The sequence below is a fragment of the Miscanthus floridulus genome, chromosome 3, assembly GCF_019320115.1.
Source record: "Miscanthus floridulus cultivar M001 chromosome 3, ASM1932011v1, whole genome shotgun sequence".
Lineage (NCBI taxonomy): Eukaryota > Viridiplantae > Streptophyta > Magnoliopsida > Poales > Poaceae > Miscanthus > Miscanthus floridulus.
The window spans coordinates 100,146,462-100,162,719 of record NC_089582.1 but is presented as its reverse complement, the minus strand read 5'-3'; the positions used below and the strand labels follow the sequence as shown (position 1 = coordinate 100,162,719).

The window sequence follows — 16,258 nt, the reverse complement described above, 5'->3', positions numbered from 1 at the left end:
TTGCAATTCATAGAATTCATGATCATTGCTAAAGCGTTTGTTTGTCTGGAAGACTGAAAATACATTCAGTGCACAAACGAATATTCAAAGCACTCAATCCAAAATTTGGACAGAACCATTCATAAAATCACAATCCTCTTGTCTAACTTGCTTAGGAGGATGGTACAACCATCTGAGTTTGTCAATCAAGCAATGTAACATGGATATAACTATCATGTCCCATTGTTTCTGTACAAAGCACTACTGAGCATTTGAGGGATACAGTTGCAAAGCCAGCTAACGGAGAAGTAGCTTATTTCTTAGCCACATCAACTGAGGGCCTAGGCCTTCAACGCTAACCGGTCTTGCCATGGAACCGCCCTCTTACCTTCACTTGCAAGAGAGTTTCCTGTATCCCTACAAACTGATAATTTGACATCAGCTGTCATCATATCTTCGTCCACCCTGACCTGATCAAACTTTTCGACTTCTGGATGGCCCTGTTGCCCCTGGCGATCATTCCCCACGTCATTCTGCAGACAAGAAAACTCTTTTAATTGCCATAAAAATACTTTTCTAGTACAGATTATGTTAATTCATGAACTCCATCACTTACTGGAACAGAATCTTGATTTAAGTCATGGTCTGGGTTTTTGCTGGTAGAAGGCACTTCGGTCCCTGCACCATGATCGGCTAGCATTGTAGGCTTGTTGCTTCCCAATGGGGATGGCATGTACCGAGCCTGCTTCTTCAACTTGTAATGTTTCTGCTGCGAGTCACCCTTCAGAAAGGACTGGTACTTCCTTCGCAAGAACCTTGCAGCAGAAAGCAGCTACACAGTTAGTGAAGCTGAAAAACAATAATAATGCCAGCATGAAGAATAACAAGATGATATAGGCATATAGCATAGTAACATGGAACGATAAAGCAAGAGCCGAAGAACTGTCATACTTGACTTCAGCAAGCAAGGCGAGGCTTCTCCTCTTTGTGCTCGCCAGCCTCTTCTTCTTTGCCTCAGTCGCCTGCATCAAATGTTGTATCAGCTCCAAGTCTAATCACAGATATACTTAATTGTTGGACTTGACCATGCTATTGGATGGAGTTCTTCAATCCCCGTCCTACGGCAGCAAAGAATCAAACAGCCAGCACCCCGAACATCGGCAGTACAATCACAAACCTAATACGAGTAACCGGAACAGGGATAGCACGAGCCACGAGGAATCCAGCAATCAAACCGGCGGTGAACCCATTAAGAACAGCTCGAAACAGTAGAGCGGCATGAAGATTGGAAAGGGCGAAGGCGCAGCAAGAATCGACGAGACTGGCGCCACTCACCTGCAGCAGGTCGTGGTAGTCGGGCCAGAGCGTGCGGAACCTGTCCCCGCTGCCGGAGCCCCTCTCTGCGGGCGCCGCCGGCTGCTGCGGTCTCTTCTTGCCCTTGCTCCTCCGCACCAGCAGCGTCTCCCCGCCGCCGTCCATCTCGCCGGCGAGGCGAGACGAGGCAAGGAGCCCGGCGATCTGGCTCGTGGCTGAGGCCGGGAGGGCGAGGACAGCGGCGGCGGAGGGTGGGGAGGGGATAGAACCAGATCCAGACGGAGGAGAGGAGGGCGGGAGGAGACCGGGGCCGCGTCGTGGTGGCGTCAGCACTGCACGGGAAGAGTCGTCTCCTTTCCTTCCCGGCTCCCCAGCAATATCGTCCATCTATCCGACGCGGTGCGGAGCATCGCGTCGTGCTGGGGGCAGGTCAGGGAGGGCAGGGAGCGCGTGAGGTGAGACAGCGGGAGCGGAGGAGGGCCATTGGATGGATTGGGTTGGAGTCGGAGAGGAGGGGCAAGGCAAGCTGCTGCTGGCTGCTTGGGTTGGAGCGGCCTGGACCTGGAGTGGAGCCGGAGTTGGGATGTGGCTGGTGGCTGCAATTGCAACGGCCACCACCTGTTTTTCCGCCATATCCAGGAAGGACCCATGAGGACATACATGGTGATGAAGCTGCGCTGCATGTTTTGGCGCCGTGATTGGTTGTGACTGTTTGTCTTCCTCTTTGGTGTCCATGGTTTCGCCAAATTTGTTTGAACCCTTATTTTTCACACTCAAAGCTCGAGAAAATACGTCCGTTGCCGGACGACGGCGGCAAAAGAAAGAAAAAAAAAAACTCCCCTCAAGAATGCAGTTAGTTGCTTGTCTTAGGGTGTGTTTAGTTTACGAAATGAAAATTTTTAGATGTCATATCAGATGTTTCGAGATGTTGGACGGGGTTTTCGGATACTAATAAAAAAACTAATTACATAGCTCGTCTAGAAACTGCGAGACAAATTTATTAAGCCTAATTAATCCATCATTAGCGCATGTTGGTTACTGTATCACTTATGGCTAATCATAGCCTAATTAGGCTTAAAACATTCGTCTCGCGATTTTCAACCAAACTATGCAATTAGTTTTTTTTCGTCTATATTTAATACTCTATTCATATGCCACAAGATTTGATGTGATATTTTAAGGTGAAAATTTTTTAGACTAAACAGGGCCTAAAAAAAAAGGCTTTTTTTCTTACGTAGCTTTGCACTCGGTACGTGCATTTTGCTTACGTCATATCAAAAGATGTCATCGTTTGTTTCCAATTTATGCCGGTGCATATTTGCACAAATGGAATTCCCACTTTCTTCGTGGCCAGGACTTCCCGTGCAAAGGCTAGTGCGAGTTTTGATTAGGGATGGATTCTTGGTGGTCATTCTCTCCTAAAATTTATAGGACAGTGTTTTTATCGCTTTGTTAGTACAATCGTGTTTTCACTTTAAGCGGATAAAACATATTTTTCAATTTTTCACACGGGGCGACCAAATCACGACTTCTCACCCGAATCCTTCTCTGTCCTATTTATTATGTATCTACCCACGTACTAATTGGTTATTTACCTGCAATTGCCATTGGATGGAAAAACCCTTCAAATGCTCTCTAGTTCACACCAGGCTCGTGAGGGAGGCGATTAAGAATAGTTTCCATTTTCATCACAATGCGTTGTAGCCTCTCGATACCCTCCATTGTCAAACATAAATGCCCCTGTCTACCAATAACAGGTTGTGCAGTGAGGTAGCCACTCCTTATGTCTTCCATCCAAGTACCAAGCACCCTCTCACCTACACAGCACACCATATGCACACACTCCAACACAACAATCTTGTAGCTCTTTGCAGTGACCCAAGACTAGCTTTGTAAAAACCTCTTGCTAAACCTTGAGAAGATCCCAAACCTATTATTCTATCAAATTCAATTGATGTCTTAGAGTCTATTAAAAAATTTGGCAATAAGTTTTAAGTCAAACTTAGTTAGCTGAGGGAGTGCTGATTTGAGCAACCAATGTCTCCTTCTACCGTCCTCAATTAAGGATGAGACGTGGTTGGCACTCTCCTGAGTTGAAAATATTTCTCAACCTCACCTAGGCATCCCCAACCACCTCAGACAATCTAGGCCATGTCATTTATTAAGTTCGATGTCTAACTAGGCCTTTACTAAGACCTTATCCACCTATATTCGTTTTGTAGCTAAACCTTATTGCCCTTTTATGGAAAGGCAAGATCGCCCTAGACCCTTCTTGATCTGTCGGATACACCTCCCTAACCTGGTTAACTAGCGAAACTCTAATAAGATGCTTTTGGTGTTTCCATGAGTAGTGGTGAAAGTCTCGGTTTGGTTTTGATAATTAAGTGACAATCTTAGGTGGACTAATAAGGTTTCATGTGAGATGAATAGGTCTTTACAAGAGGGGATATGGCATGCTTGCAAGTGATGCGAGTGCTTAACTAGTGAAGATGACTTGATCAAATGATGATTAAGAGAAGGGGCATATTGGATATGGGACATGACATAGTCTCATATCGTAAGATAGTGAAGATCAAGGCAGGGTTTGACTACGAAGGACCATGTGCAAGTGTGAAGGGCAGGCCAGAGGCTCAAGACACGATGGACTATCCAGGTGGTGAAGTGTGAGCAGAGGGCTTTTGCGCCGATGGACCAAAGCAATGGTGAAGAGAAAACAAGGCTAAGGTAGGACTTGAAGGCCGTGTGGAAGCTATGGAAAGGACCATATCATTCATGGAGATTAAGTCAAGTGAAGATATGTGAAGATATCAAGTGGCTTGATGAAGTGGAGACGGGGGAGCTTCATGCTATGACAATGGTCAAGGTGGCATGGTTGTCCACACTTGTTGATGAGCATTGTTTATCATATGGAAGATGATGAAGATGGAGGTTGGATGCTCGCGGGCATCACCGACATGGAGATCGACTAGAATGTGCAAGGCAATGGTATATTTGTAGGGAATTTGATTTCACCAGCCTAAGATTGAGTAGAGAAGTACTTGGTCGGGTTTAGGATAGATAGTCATAAAATCAAGAGGAGCATTCTTGTTTGTAATTGGTTATCTAGTGCCACTAGGTGAGATATAACTCGTGAGTGTATTTAGATCGAGTGGTATGGAAAGGAAGCAAGAGAAAACCTTTGCAAAATGTTTTCAAAATGCTAACTTAGTGCTAAAGGTGTTGGTGGTCTTGTGGGACACTATTTGGGAGTTAGCCGTTTGAAAAAGGTTTTGAGAGAGGTCTTGGTGGGCATTTTCTAGTGCCCCTGTCGGGGTTGGTACCAAAGTGTCGGGTACCATAAAACGGGGTACCCCGAGCATGCACCAAAAGAGTCACTTAAACCCCATCAACAATAAAGACAGAAGGTAGGCCGTTGGTTAACCACCGGCCCCGTCCGAGCCCACCGGCTCTCTGCCTCGCCTTCAGCCTGGCACGGGAGGTCTCGATGCCCTGACGAATCTCCGCCTCACGTGAGGCCTCTCGCGGGAGGCCTCGACAAGGAACCCATTCTCTGTCTCGCCCAAGGCCTCGTGCGTACAACCTCGAACGAGACAGCGATTCTCTGCATTGCTCGAGGCCAGCTTGGCAATAACCCATCGCGCCCGCCTCGACCAGTCTTCCCAACAGCGCGTCACGTCCCATTAATGCGTCAACCACTCCCGCAATCTCAGTCGGACGACGGCTCGACACCACGAAGTGGCCGATGGGACAAGGAGTCGCATCAATGCCATACCGGCTAGGACAAGGCGCGGCGGGAATTACCGGCCACTGTGTTCTGGTGCTGTGCCCACGATCAGTGCCTGCACTACACTATGCCCCGTAACCTTCGCCCTGAAGACAACGTGGCATGGGGAGTCTAGTCCGGGTCATCATAGCCTCAGAATCGACGCACAAGATCAACCGTTCCCCATCCTCTACGCCAGCATCCTAGAGCTCCTAGAGATCAACCGGTCGAGGCTCTGGGGCGACGCCGCACCTTTCCACAGCATCGTGCTAGGGAAACACACATGACCCCTCAGACGCATCGACCGTCCCGTTTGCTTTGGCACCCCCTCCAGCTACCGCAAGGAGGTTCTTACCTTCGAAGTGGTCGGATTCAGGGGAACCTACCACGCCATCTTGGGGCGGCCATGCTACACCAAGTTCATGGCAGTCCCCAACTACACCTACCTCAAGCTCAAGATGCCAGGTCCCAACGGCGTCATCACGATTGAGTCCATGTATGAACATGCATACGACTACGACGTTGAGTGCATCGAGTACACCGAGGCTCTCGTGGAGGCCGAGACCCTCATCGCCAACCTCGACCTACTTGGTGGCGAGGCACCTGACTCCAAGCGTCGTGCGGGGGCGTTCGAGCCCACGGAGGCCATCAAGCTCGTCCCGGTTGACCCTACCTGCCCCGACGACCAGGCACTGAGGATCAACGCCACCCTAGACATCAAATAGGAGGTCATGCTCGTCGACTTTCTCCGCACGAATGCCAACATGTTCGCATAGAGTCCCTCGGACATGCCGAGCATACCGAGGGAGGTCGCCGAGCACACCTTGGACATCCGGGCCGGCTCTAGATCGGTGAAGCAACGCCTACACCGATTCGACGAGGAAAAGCGTAGGGCCATCGGTGAGGAGGTGCAGAAACTCTTGGCAGCTGGGTTCATCAAGGAAGTATCCCACCCAGAGTGGTTGGCTAACCCTGTGTTAGTCAAGAAGAAAAATGGGAAATGGAGGATGTGTGTAGACTACATCGGTTTGAATAAAGCCTGTCCAAAAGTCCCCTTCCCATTACTTGAATCAATCAGATTGTTGACTCCACTACGGGGTGCGAGACCCTGTCTTTCCTTGATGCGTATTCTGGCTACCATCAAATCAAGATGAAAGAGTCTGACTAGCTCACAACTTCTTTCATCACCCCATTCGGCATGTACTGCTACGTGACTATGCCTTTTGGCCTTAGAAACGTAGGGGCCATGTACCAGTGGTGCATGACCTAGATCTTTGGCGACCACATTGGGTGAACAGTCGAGGCCTATGTGGATGACATCGTGGTCAAGTCTAGAAAGGCCGAGGATCTCGTCAACGACCTGAAGATAGCCTTCAAATGCCTTAGAGGGAAGGGCATCAAGCTCAATCCCGAGAAGTGTGTGTTCGGAGTCCCCCGAGGCATGCTCTTGGGATTCATAGTCTCAGAACACGGCATCGAGGCCAACCCGGAGAAGGTCTCGGCCATGACCAGCATGGGACCAGTCCGAGACCTCAAGGGAGTGCAGAGGGTCATGGGATACCTTGCGGCCCTGAGCCGCTTCATCTCGCGCCTCGGCAAAAAAGGCTTGCCTCTGTACCGCCTCTTGAGAAAATCCGAACGCTTTTCTTGGACCCTCGAGGCCAAAGAAGCCCTCGCCAAGCTCAAAGCACTGCTCACCAATCCTCCCGTCCTAGTACCGCCGGCCAGGGACGAGGCCCTCTTACTCTACGTCGCCACAATGACCCAAGTGGTCAATGCTACCATAGTAGTAGAGAGGCAGGAAGAGGGGCATGCCCTACCCATCCAACGACCTATCTACTTCATCAGTGAAGTGCTCTCTGAGACCAAAACATGATACCCCCACATCCAGAAGTTGATCTATGGCATAGTCTTGGCCTGGCGCAAGCTGCGTCACTACTTCGAGTCTCACCCAGTGACCGTGGTGTCATCTTTTCCCTTGGGAGAGATAATCCATAACCGGGAGGCTTTGGGTAGGATAGCCAAGTGGGCCGCCGAGCTCATGGGGAAGCCCTAACCTTTGCGCCTCGGAAAGCAATAAAGTCTTAGGTCTTGGCCGATTTTGTAGTAGAGTGGACCGACACCCAGCTGCCACCAGCTCAAATTCAGATAGAGTGCTGGACCGTGTACTTCGACGAGTCCCTAATGAAGACTGGGGCAGGCATGGGTCTGCTCTTCATCTTGCCCCTCGGAGTACACATGCGCTACATGGTTCGGCTCCATTTTGTCGCCTCTAACAACACAGCCGAGTATGAGGCCCTCGTCAACGGCTTGCAGATCGCCATCGAACTTGGAGTACGACGTCTCGACATCCGGGGCGACTCGCAGCTCGTCGTCGATCAAGTCATGAAGGAGTCAAACTGCCTCAACCCCAAAATGGAGGCGTACTGCAAGTTGGTACGTCGCCTAGAAGACAAGTTCAACGGTCTTGAGCTCAACCACATCGTGCAGAAATACAATGAGGCCGTAGACGAACTGGCTAAGATGGCCTTAGCATGGGCTCCGGTCCTCCCGAACGTCTTTGCTAGGGACCTCCACAAGCCTTCCATTGACTACACCTCAGCAGCGGAAGAGGGCCCACTGGCCGAAACCACCACAAGGCTCGACGTCCCCTCTGCTGCCGAGACTCTTTCGACCGAGCCTGAGGTCATGGAAGTCGACACTGGGCCTCCCCAGACCGACTAGGACATAGACTGGTGAATCTCGTTCCTTGATTGGCTTGCTTGGGGAGAGCTTCCTAGCGACAGGACCAAAGCCCGACGACTTGCGCGACAAGCCAAAATTTATGTCCTCTGCAATGGTGAATTATACAGGCGAAGTCCCTCCGGTGTCCTCCAACGATGCATCACTACCGAGGCATGTCAAGCCCTACTTTGGGACTTGCACGTAGGGGCCTACGGGCACCATGCGGCGCCTTGGACGCTCGTCGGAAACGCCTTCCGCCAAGGGTTCTACTGGCCGACGGCAGTTGCCAACGCCACCAAGTTAGTACGCTCCTGTGAGGGATGCCAGTACTATGCGCGGTAGACACATCTCCTGGCCTAGGCCCTCTAAACCATTCCCATTACATGGCTGTTTGCTGTATGGGGGCTCGACATGGTCAGGCCTCTACAAAAGGCCCCCGGGGGCTACACCCATCTACTGGTAGCAATCGATAAGTTCTCCAAATGGATCGAGGCTCGTCCGATCAATTGAATCAAATCCGAGCAAGCAGTGATGTTCTTCACTGACATTATCCATAGGTTTGGGGTCCCTAACACCATCATCACCGATAACGGGACACAGTTCACTGGCAAAAAATTCTTGACGTTCTGCGACGACCACCACATCCATGTGGCCTAGTCGGCCGTAGGACACCCAAGGACCAATGGCCAAGTAGAACATGCCAATGGCATGATCCTACAAGGCCTCAAGCCAAGAATTTACAACCGGTTGAAGAAGTTTGGCAAGAAATGGCTCGCTGAACTCCCATCGATCATCTAGAGCCTGAGGAACACTCCAAGCCGAGCCATAGGGTTCATGCCTTTCTTCCTGGTCTATGGATCCGAGGCCATCCTCCCCACTGACTTGGAATATGGTTCCCTGAGGCTATAGGCCTACAACGAGCAAAGCAACTGCACCACCCACAAGGACACCCTCGACCAACTGGAGGAAGCCTGAGATGTTGCGCTGCTGCACTCGGCCAAATACCAGCAAGCCCTATGGTGCTATCAAGCCTAACGCATTTGAAGCCGAGACTTGAAGGTAGGCGACCTAGTATTAAGGCTGACACAGAGCAACAAGGGCCACCACAAGCTAACCCCACCATGGGAAAGGCCGTACATCGTCGCCCAAGTGCTAAAGCCTGGGACCTACAAGCTAGCCAACGAGAGGGGCGAAATCTTTACCAACGCTTGGAACATAGAACAACTACGTCACTTTTACCCTTAAATTTCCAAGCATTGTATATATTGTTTCTCGGAATACAATTGAGAAGCATTCTTTAGTTGTTCTAATTTTTTGAGAACCCCCCCCCCCCCGAGCCCATCGTGGGTCTCGACAATACGATAACACTGCAAGGGAGACTCGGCTCTGCCTCCGTAGAATCGAGCCTCCCTTAGTGGCTAGATGGGGGATTCCCCCCTAAGTCCCACGCACCATTTTTTAGTTGTTTTTTGAAAAAATTCCTATGCCAAACCCTCTAGCACACTCTAACGAATCGGTTGCGAAAAACCCAAGGACTGAAAGCCCGTCTCAGGGCCGAAAAGCTGGTAGAGTCGTGAGACGGCCTAAGCCTCCAAGCTACGGCGCTCCCTCACCACCTTTCGCCCAAGGGACGGCTTAGGCTCCAAGGAAGTTTTTTGCGAAGAAATCTGATCAGAGACAACAAGAGGGCAGAGGCTCGGAAACACAAGACAAACGATTAAGAAACATGAGTACTTTAAAAGAAAGGCCTCAATGGCCACAAGCATTACGATACAAAGTTAATCCCTATTCTATTTACATGGCCTCTTAGGCCCAGGTCATGGCTCAGGGCCTCTAGCATCGGCAGGCGGCAGAGGAGCGACCACCTCCTCTTTGAACAGCTTGGCCAACGCCGTACCGGGGCCCTCCGCCACCTCCATTAGCTTTGCAACCGCCTCGTCGGCCTCCTCCTCATCATCGAGCAGGATGTAGCCATCGCTGATGGCTTGGAGGTCAATGCCTATGTAGTGCAAGGTGATGACGGCCAGCGCGCGCTTGACGCCCATATGTAGCGCTCCTTGGAGCCGCTCGTGCACTTGACCACTCAATGCAATCAGACGGCTCCCAAGGGAGCTGCCTAATTGAACCCCCTCGACCTCCAAGGCCTCACAGGTGGTATGGGCAGCACTCTTCAGCGCCTCATGCTCCCCGATCTCGGTCTCGAGCACCGCCTGCACCACGACAGAAGCCTCGGCTGCTCGGGTAACCTTTGCCTTCGACTCTACGCCATAGGAAACGGAATGGGGTTGAACGCAAAGGAAAATAAGCCAAATAGGGACAGAAGCCTATGGGACTCACCCTTGGCCTTCTGCTCCCAGTGTCGGGCCTCGACCCGAGAGGCCTTGGCTTTCTCCTTCCAACGCAGGGCCTTGGCCCGGGAAGCCTCGGTTTTCTCCTTCAGGCACTGGGCCTCGACCCGAGTGGCCTCGACCACCCTGGAAGCCTCTCTCCCCAGCTCTGCATCACACTAGAGAATGAGGGGGCGAATACAAGAAAAGCGAATAAAACGAGGGGAATAGGACTCACCCTCAACCTTTCCCCTCTAGACCACAGCCTCGGTCCGAGAGGCCTCAACACCATGAGGGCCTCATCCAAGGCACCTTTCGTCAGCTAGTGCGCACTCTGCTCTGCTCCTAGCTGCCCAGCAAGAGCCTTTCCCGAGGCCGTGGCTTCATTGGCCTGGGACCTTAAGGCATCCCGATCACTGGCCACACAGGTGAGCTCCTCCTCCAACTCCTTAACCCACGCAGCCAGAGGGGCGACCTGCTCCTGGGCCGTGACCGCCTCAACCTTCGCATCAGCACAACGAAGGTGGAGGTCCTCCACCTCTGTGCTCCACGCCGACAGAAGCTCGTTGGCGCCGGCAAGATGGCCCTTCTGCCGCTGAGCTGGTCCCAAACGTCCCTCTCCCGCTAGAGAAAGACTGACTTCCCAAGGGATCGGGTCTCGAGCTCCTAGGGGAAATAGAACAGGGGTCAATCCCTGCAAGAAAACTCAGAAAAAGACAACACCGTGGAGAAAAGAAAACATGAACCTGGGTGACTCTGGGCAGATCCTCGGCCACCATGGATAGCGCCATCCATAGTGACCGCTCTGCCAGCTGGCGATACTGCTCGAAGGTGTCCCAACGCCCACCCTCGGCCGCGTCCTCAAGGGCGAATAGAGGCTCTGCCACAGGGTCATCCCGGCTCTGCCACAGGATGCATGGGGCTCGGGTCATACTCGCACGAGGGCCAAACTTCCCTCGCCCGAGGTCGGAACCGACAGTTCCACGGTGCCGGCCACCTCTGCGTCGACCATCTCCTACGCTCGGGAAGTATCGTCAAAGGAGATCGGAAGGACCTCCACCTCCTGGGCGCTCTCCCGCAACGACGGTGGGCCTTGAACCAAGGGTGCCACTGAGGCCTCCGCCGCCTTCATCTCCACTTCTTGGGCCGACAGCCTCGCAGCAATCATAATGGCCTCGGTAGTCCTGGGGGCTCTGGCCTCCACCATCGTGGCCTCGGTGGTCGAGGGCACCTTGGCCTTTGCCATCATGGCCTCGGTGGTCGTAGGGGCTCCGTCCACCGCCGCTGCGGCCTCGGCGGTCCTAGGCGTCCTGGCCTCTACCGCCGCGAGCTCCGAGACCCCAGGGACCTCGGTCGTGGTGGCCTTGGCAACTGAGGGTGCCTCGGCCCCATCCGACTCATGGGCCCTGCCATCATGGGGCGGAGGCGCTCCCTCCCCCGTCTGTGTCGGGGCCACGCTGGCAGCCCCTCCTTGGGTGGCCGACTCCTACGAGTCGGCCCTCGCCGATGCCATGCCACGTTGTAGGGCGGTCTGCGCCTCCACTACCTAGTGGGTGGTGGAGCCGGGGTTCACCTTGAGCGCCTTAAGGGGCGCCAAGGAGGGCACCTCCACAGGACGCTTCTGGCTAAGGACAAAAACATTTACAGGGTCAGCATGAGACTAAAGAATGAACGGAAAACACTGTGGCTCCACCAAAAATACGCTTACCTCGAGCGGGGCTACAACCGCTTTGGCATGGCAACCCTCATCTACAAAGGCGGTGGCGGCGGTAGAGGTACGGCCTCTGTATCCGTCGGCACTGGCCGGTCCTCGACGAACCCCGGCGCTCCCTCGGTCCTCTGCGGGGGCAATTGCGTCGCCCCCACCGCCACCTGCTCCACAGTGGTCGTCGAGCCCACCGGGCTGATGGCACACTTTCCCAGTGCCCGTGCCTTGGGTGTGTCGGCTTTGTCCCTGAGGTGGACGGCTGCTGACCCCGGGGCAACTCCTTCTCCTCCTCCTGGGAGTGCCGGGCTGCCTGTCGACGCCCCAGGCACCGTCTCCCCAATGTTAGGGAGATGGTCTAGGGGACCCCGCCCCACCTCGCCCTCATCATCTCCGGCCGAGGCATCCGTCGATATCGACGGCGACGGGGACTCCTCCAATGGGAGACCGTCCTTCCTTTGCTACCGATGGCGCTTATCTAGTTCCTCGCGTGCGAGGATCTCTTTCGTACGTTTCGCCACCTTGGCGTCCTTCCACTTTTTCTATGCCTCAGCGTGCGCCCGGTTGATCGCCCGCCGCCTCACGTCCTCGGGAACGGGTGGCGGGGAGGCTCGCACGTCCCTCATCCCCTGTAGGAACGACGAACGCGCATAAGGAAATGAGAGATAATGAGAAACGAAGAATGCTCGTGGGCTGCAGCGGTGCGTGACTTACCAGCGAAAGGAACCCCCACGATGGACGCATCACAAGGGTGGACAGACCACCACTCCTCAGCTTCGCATCCACCGTCTCCCTCACCCGGCGAAGAATTTCTTCGTCGGAGAGGGCGGAGGCGGACATCCGGATGCCCGCAATCGACTCATCCGGCCTCATCTCGAACAGGCACCGCCACTGAGCCATCAGCGACAGCACCCTCCGACGGTGAAAGGTAGCCATGACCACAGCCGCAGTAAGGCCATGGTCCCGCAGCCTCTCCAGCCCCTCCAGGAGCGGCTACAGCCTGGGCTGATCCTCCCTCGGGACGCCATACTTCCACCACTCCGGGCTGCTCCCCACACTCCACCCGGTGTAGGGGGGAAGTCCACCATCGTCGTTGCAAAGATAGAACCAGCTCGTGTACCATCGGCGATTGGATGACGTGAGCTTGGCCAAGATGTAGAGGTGCTGACGGTCCTGGCACACTTGGAGAGTGCAGCCACCGGCCCTCACCGCCTTCCTTGTGCCTGACGTACCCGTTGGCTTGGTGTTGTGCCCCACCCAAAAGAAATGGAGCCACAGCTCCTAGTGGGGAGCAATCCCCAGATAGCCCTTGCAGACAGCGATGAAGATGGCCGCCTATGTGATGGAATTGGGGTTGAAGTTATGGAGCTCCATGCCATAGTAGTGCAGGAGCGCCCGCATGAACCGGTCCACCGGGACACCGAGGCCGCGCTCATGAAAGGACACGAAGCTCACGACGTAACCATCGTGAGGCCTCAGCTCCGGCTCGCTCGACGGAGCGATCCACTCTGGCCTATTGGGGTCAGTCACTAGACGAAGCAGTCCGTCATCGACGAGCGACTGAAGCATCTCCACGGTGATGTCAGATGGATGCCAAGGGTCTGCCTCGATGACAACGATGTCACCGGCTATGAGTGCGGTGGAGGGTTTGAATGCGGTGGTGAGTCTGTCTCTTTCTCTCTCTCTCTCTCTCTCTCTCTCTCTCTCTCTCTCTGGCTCGCCCTTCTCCCTTCTTCTTCTCGGTGCCCACTGCTCTAGCAATGGCTCAATGGGGGCAGAGCTAACACAGGCAAGGTAAGGTGGGGAGGGGCGAGGCTCATTGCGTATTTATGCAAGCTAAAGGCAAAACGGACGGGCGATGAAATCAGGGAAGTTTCCCCTAGATCCGGTGCGGTTAACCCCGATCCGGTTTTACCACCCACGTGCCCACCTTTTCCTCATTAATCACGGGAATAGTTGCGTCCCATCCGCTGACACCACGTCGCGCCCGACCGCTATAGTAGTAGGCATCGTTCTGTCTCCCCAGAAATCACCTCAAAAGGCGCGCTAGCCATTGTCGAGCCGATGGGGGAGACATTCCCCCCACCCTATTCCTTTCAGATGAAGGAACTGGGCGCCGAGCCTATTACAGTCCAGGGGTTCGGAGGCTGGGCCCCTAAGGGTTTCGACAGCCGCCCCAGGGCAACAGAGTCAGGGACGACCGTGGGTGAGCCCGCACAGGGTCGAGGCCCAAGCAAGCGAAACGCTTGGGATGCCCTAAGTCGTGTCTGAGACTGGCAGGGAGGTCTCCGAATGGGATCCCACCGTAGGGAGGCACCGAGCCACCGGGGCCCAGCGAACGGCCTCGGCACCCACTAGAGAAACCCTCTGGTACTCTTGGAGTGCGTCTCTGGACCACTAGCTGACCCCTAGCGAACAGGGCACGGGCCTCCACTCAGACTCACCCGATAATAGCTCACCGGAAATGCCACCGCTCGCGCCCATCGAGGGTAGCTTGGCATATTCCACCCCTCCTTCCAAACGAAAAGGAAGTGCGAGGGTCATACGAAAAGCTAGGGGAACCCCTGACAGCCCTCTTGCTCCATGCAGAGGCTAGGGGGCTCCTCCTGCAATCTTGCCGAGACCTAGCGACCTAGGCTCGTGCACGAGGGGGCTCAGCAAAACAACCCCTCCTTTCGAACGAAAAGGACACACGAGGGTCAATTCAAAAAGTCAGAGGAACTCCTGACGGCCCTCTCGCTCCGTGCAGAGGCTAGGGAGCTCTTCCTGTAGATATGCCGAGACCCCGCGACCTAGGCTTGCACCCGAGGGGGGCTCGACAAACAAACCCTCACGTGCGAGGGGCATACAAAAAGTCAGGGGAACTCTCAACGGCCCTCTTGCTCCATGCAGAGGCTAGGGGCTCTTCCTGCAACCTTGCCGAGACCCAGCGACCCAGGCTCGCACCCGAATGGGCTCGGCAAACAACCCCTCCATCCAAACGAAAAGGATGTGTGAGGGTCGAACAAAAAAGTCAGGGGGACCCCTGACCGCCCTCTCGCTCCATGCGGAGGCTCGGGGGCTCCTCCTACACCCAAGACAAAGACAAGCGACCTAAGCCCACGCTAGAAGTTTCGTTACAAACACGATAAAGGGCATCGAGCCCGTTACGATCCAGGGATTCAAAGGCCGGGCCCCTTAGGGTTTCGACAGCCGCCTAGGGCAACAGAGTCAGGGACAACTATGGGTGAGCCCATGTATGGCCAAGGCCCAAGAAAACGATCGCTCGGGACATCCTAAGTCGTGTCCAAGACCGGCAGGGAGGTGTCTGAATGGGATCCCACTATAGGGAGGCACCGAGCCACCGGGGCCCAGCGAACGGCCTCGGCACCCACTAGAGAAACCCTCTGGTACTCTTGGAGTGCGTCTCTAGACCACTAGCCGACCCCTAGCGAATGGGGCATGGGCCTCCACTCAGACTCACCCGATAACAGCTCACCAGAAATGCCACCGCTCGTGCCCATCGAGGGTAGCTTGGCATATTCCACCCCTCCTTCTGAATGAAAAGGAAGTGTGAGGGTCACACAAAAAGTTAGGGGAACCCCTGATTGCCCTCTTGCTCTGTGTAGAGGCTTGGGGGCTCTTCCTGCGACCTTACCGAAACCCCATGACCTGAACTCGCACTTGTGGGCTCGGCAAATACGATAAAAACTTCTCACTCAATAGGGAAAAAGCCCCTGGAGGAGTAAATCCACTCCTCCAGGGCCTCGGGGGCTACACCCGATGGGTGCGCTCGCGCGCACCCACCGAAACCCCAAAAAACAAAACATAATCCCTACAGGAGCAGCTACAAGCTAAGTCTCGACAAACCCTCAGGGAGAGTGCTCGCAATCCCCCTAAGACTCAGGGGCTACTGTCGGGTACCATAAAATGGGGTACCCCAAGCGTGCACCAAAAGAGTCACTTAAACCCCATCAACAATAAAGCCAGAAGGTAGGCTGTTGGTTAACCACCGGCCCCATCCGAGCCCACTAGCTCTTCGCCTCGCCTTCAGCCTCACATGGGAGGTCTCGATGCCCTGACGAATCTCCGCCTCGCGTGAGGCCTCTTGCGGGAGACCTCGACAAGGAACCCATTCTCCGTCTCGCCCGAGGCCCCGTGCATATAGCCTCGAATGAGACAGCGATTCTCCGCATCGCTCGAGGCCGGCTTGGCAATAACCCGTCGCGCCCACCTCGACCAGTCTTCCCAACAGCACATCATGTCCCATTAATGCGTCAACCACTCCCGCAATCTCAGCCGGACGATGGCTCGACACCATGGAGTGGCCGACGGGACAAGGAGTCGCATCAACGCCATACCGGCTAGGACAAGGCGCGGTGGGAATTACCGGCCACTGTGTTCTGGTGCTGTGCCCATGATCAGCACCTGCACTACACTGTGCCTCGTAACCTTTGCCCCAAAGAC

General features: G+C 54.3%; 1 protein-coding gene across 1 annotated transcript; it reads right to left on the bottom strand.

Annotated features, from left to right (window-relative positions):
- Window positions 1-36: 36 nt before the first annotated feature.
- On the bottom strand, window positions 37-1,910 carry LOC136541958 (uncharacterized). The gene is made up of 4 exons (XM_066534153.1): window positions 1,315-1,910; window positions 931-1,001; window positions 596-794; window positions 37-512 (listed from the first exon to the last, which is right to left on the bottom strand). The coding sequence occupies exons 1-4, from the start codon at window positions 1,678-1,680 to the stop codon at window positions 321-323; spliced, it is 828 nt and encodes a 275-aa protein (XP_066390250.1). The 5' UTR covers window positions 1,681-1,910; the 3' UTR covers window positions 37-320.
- Between the last annotated feature and the right edge of the window lie 14,348 nt (window positions 1,911-16,258).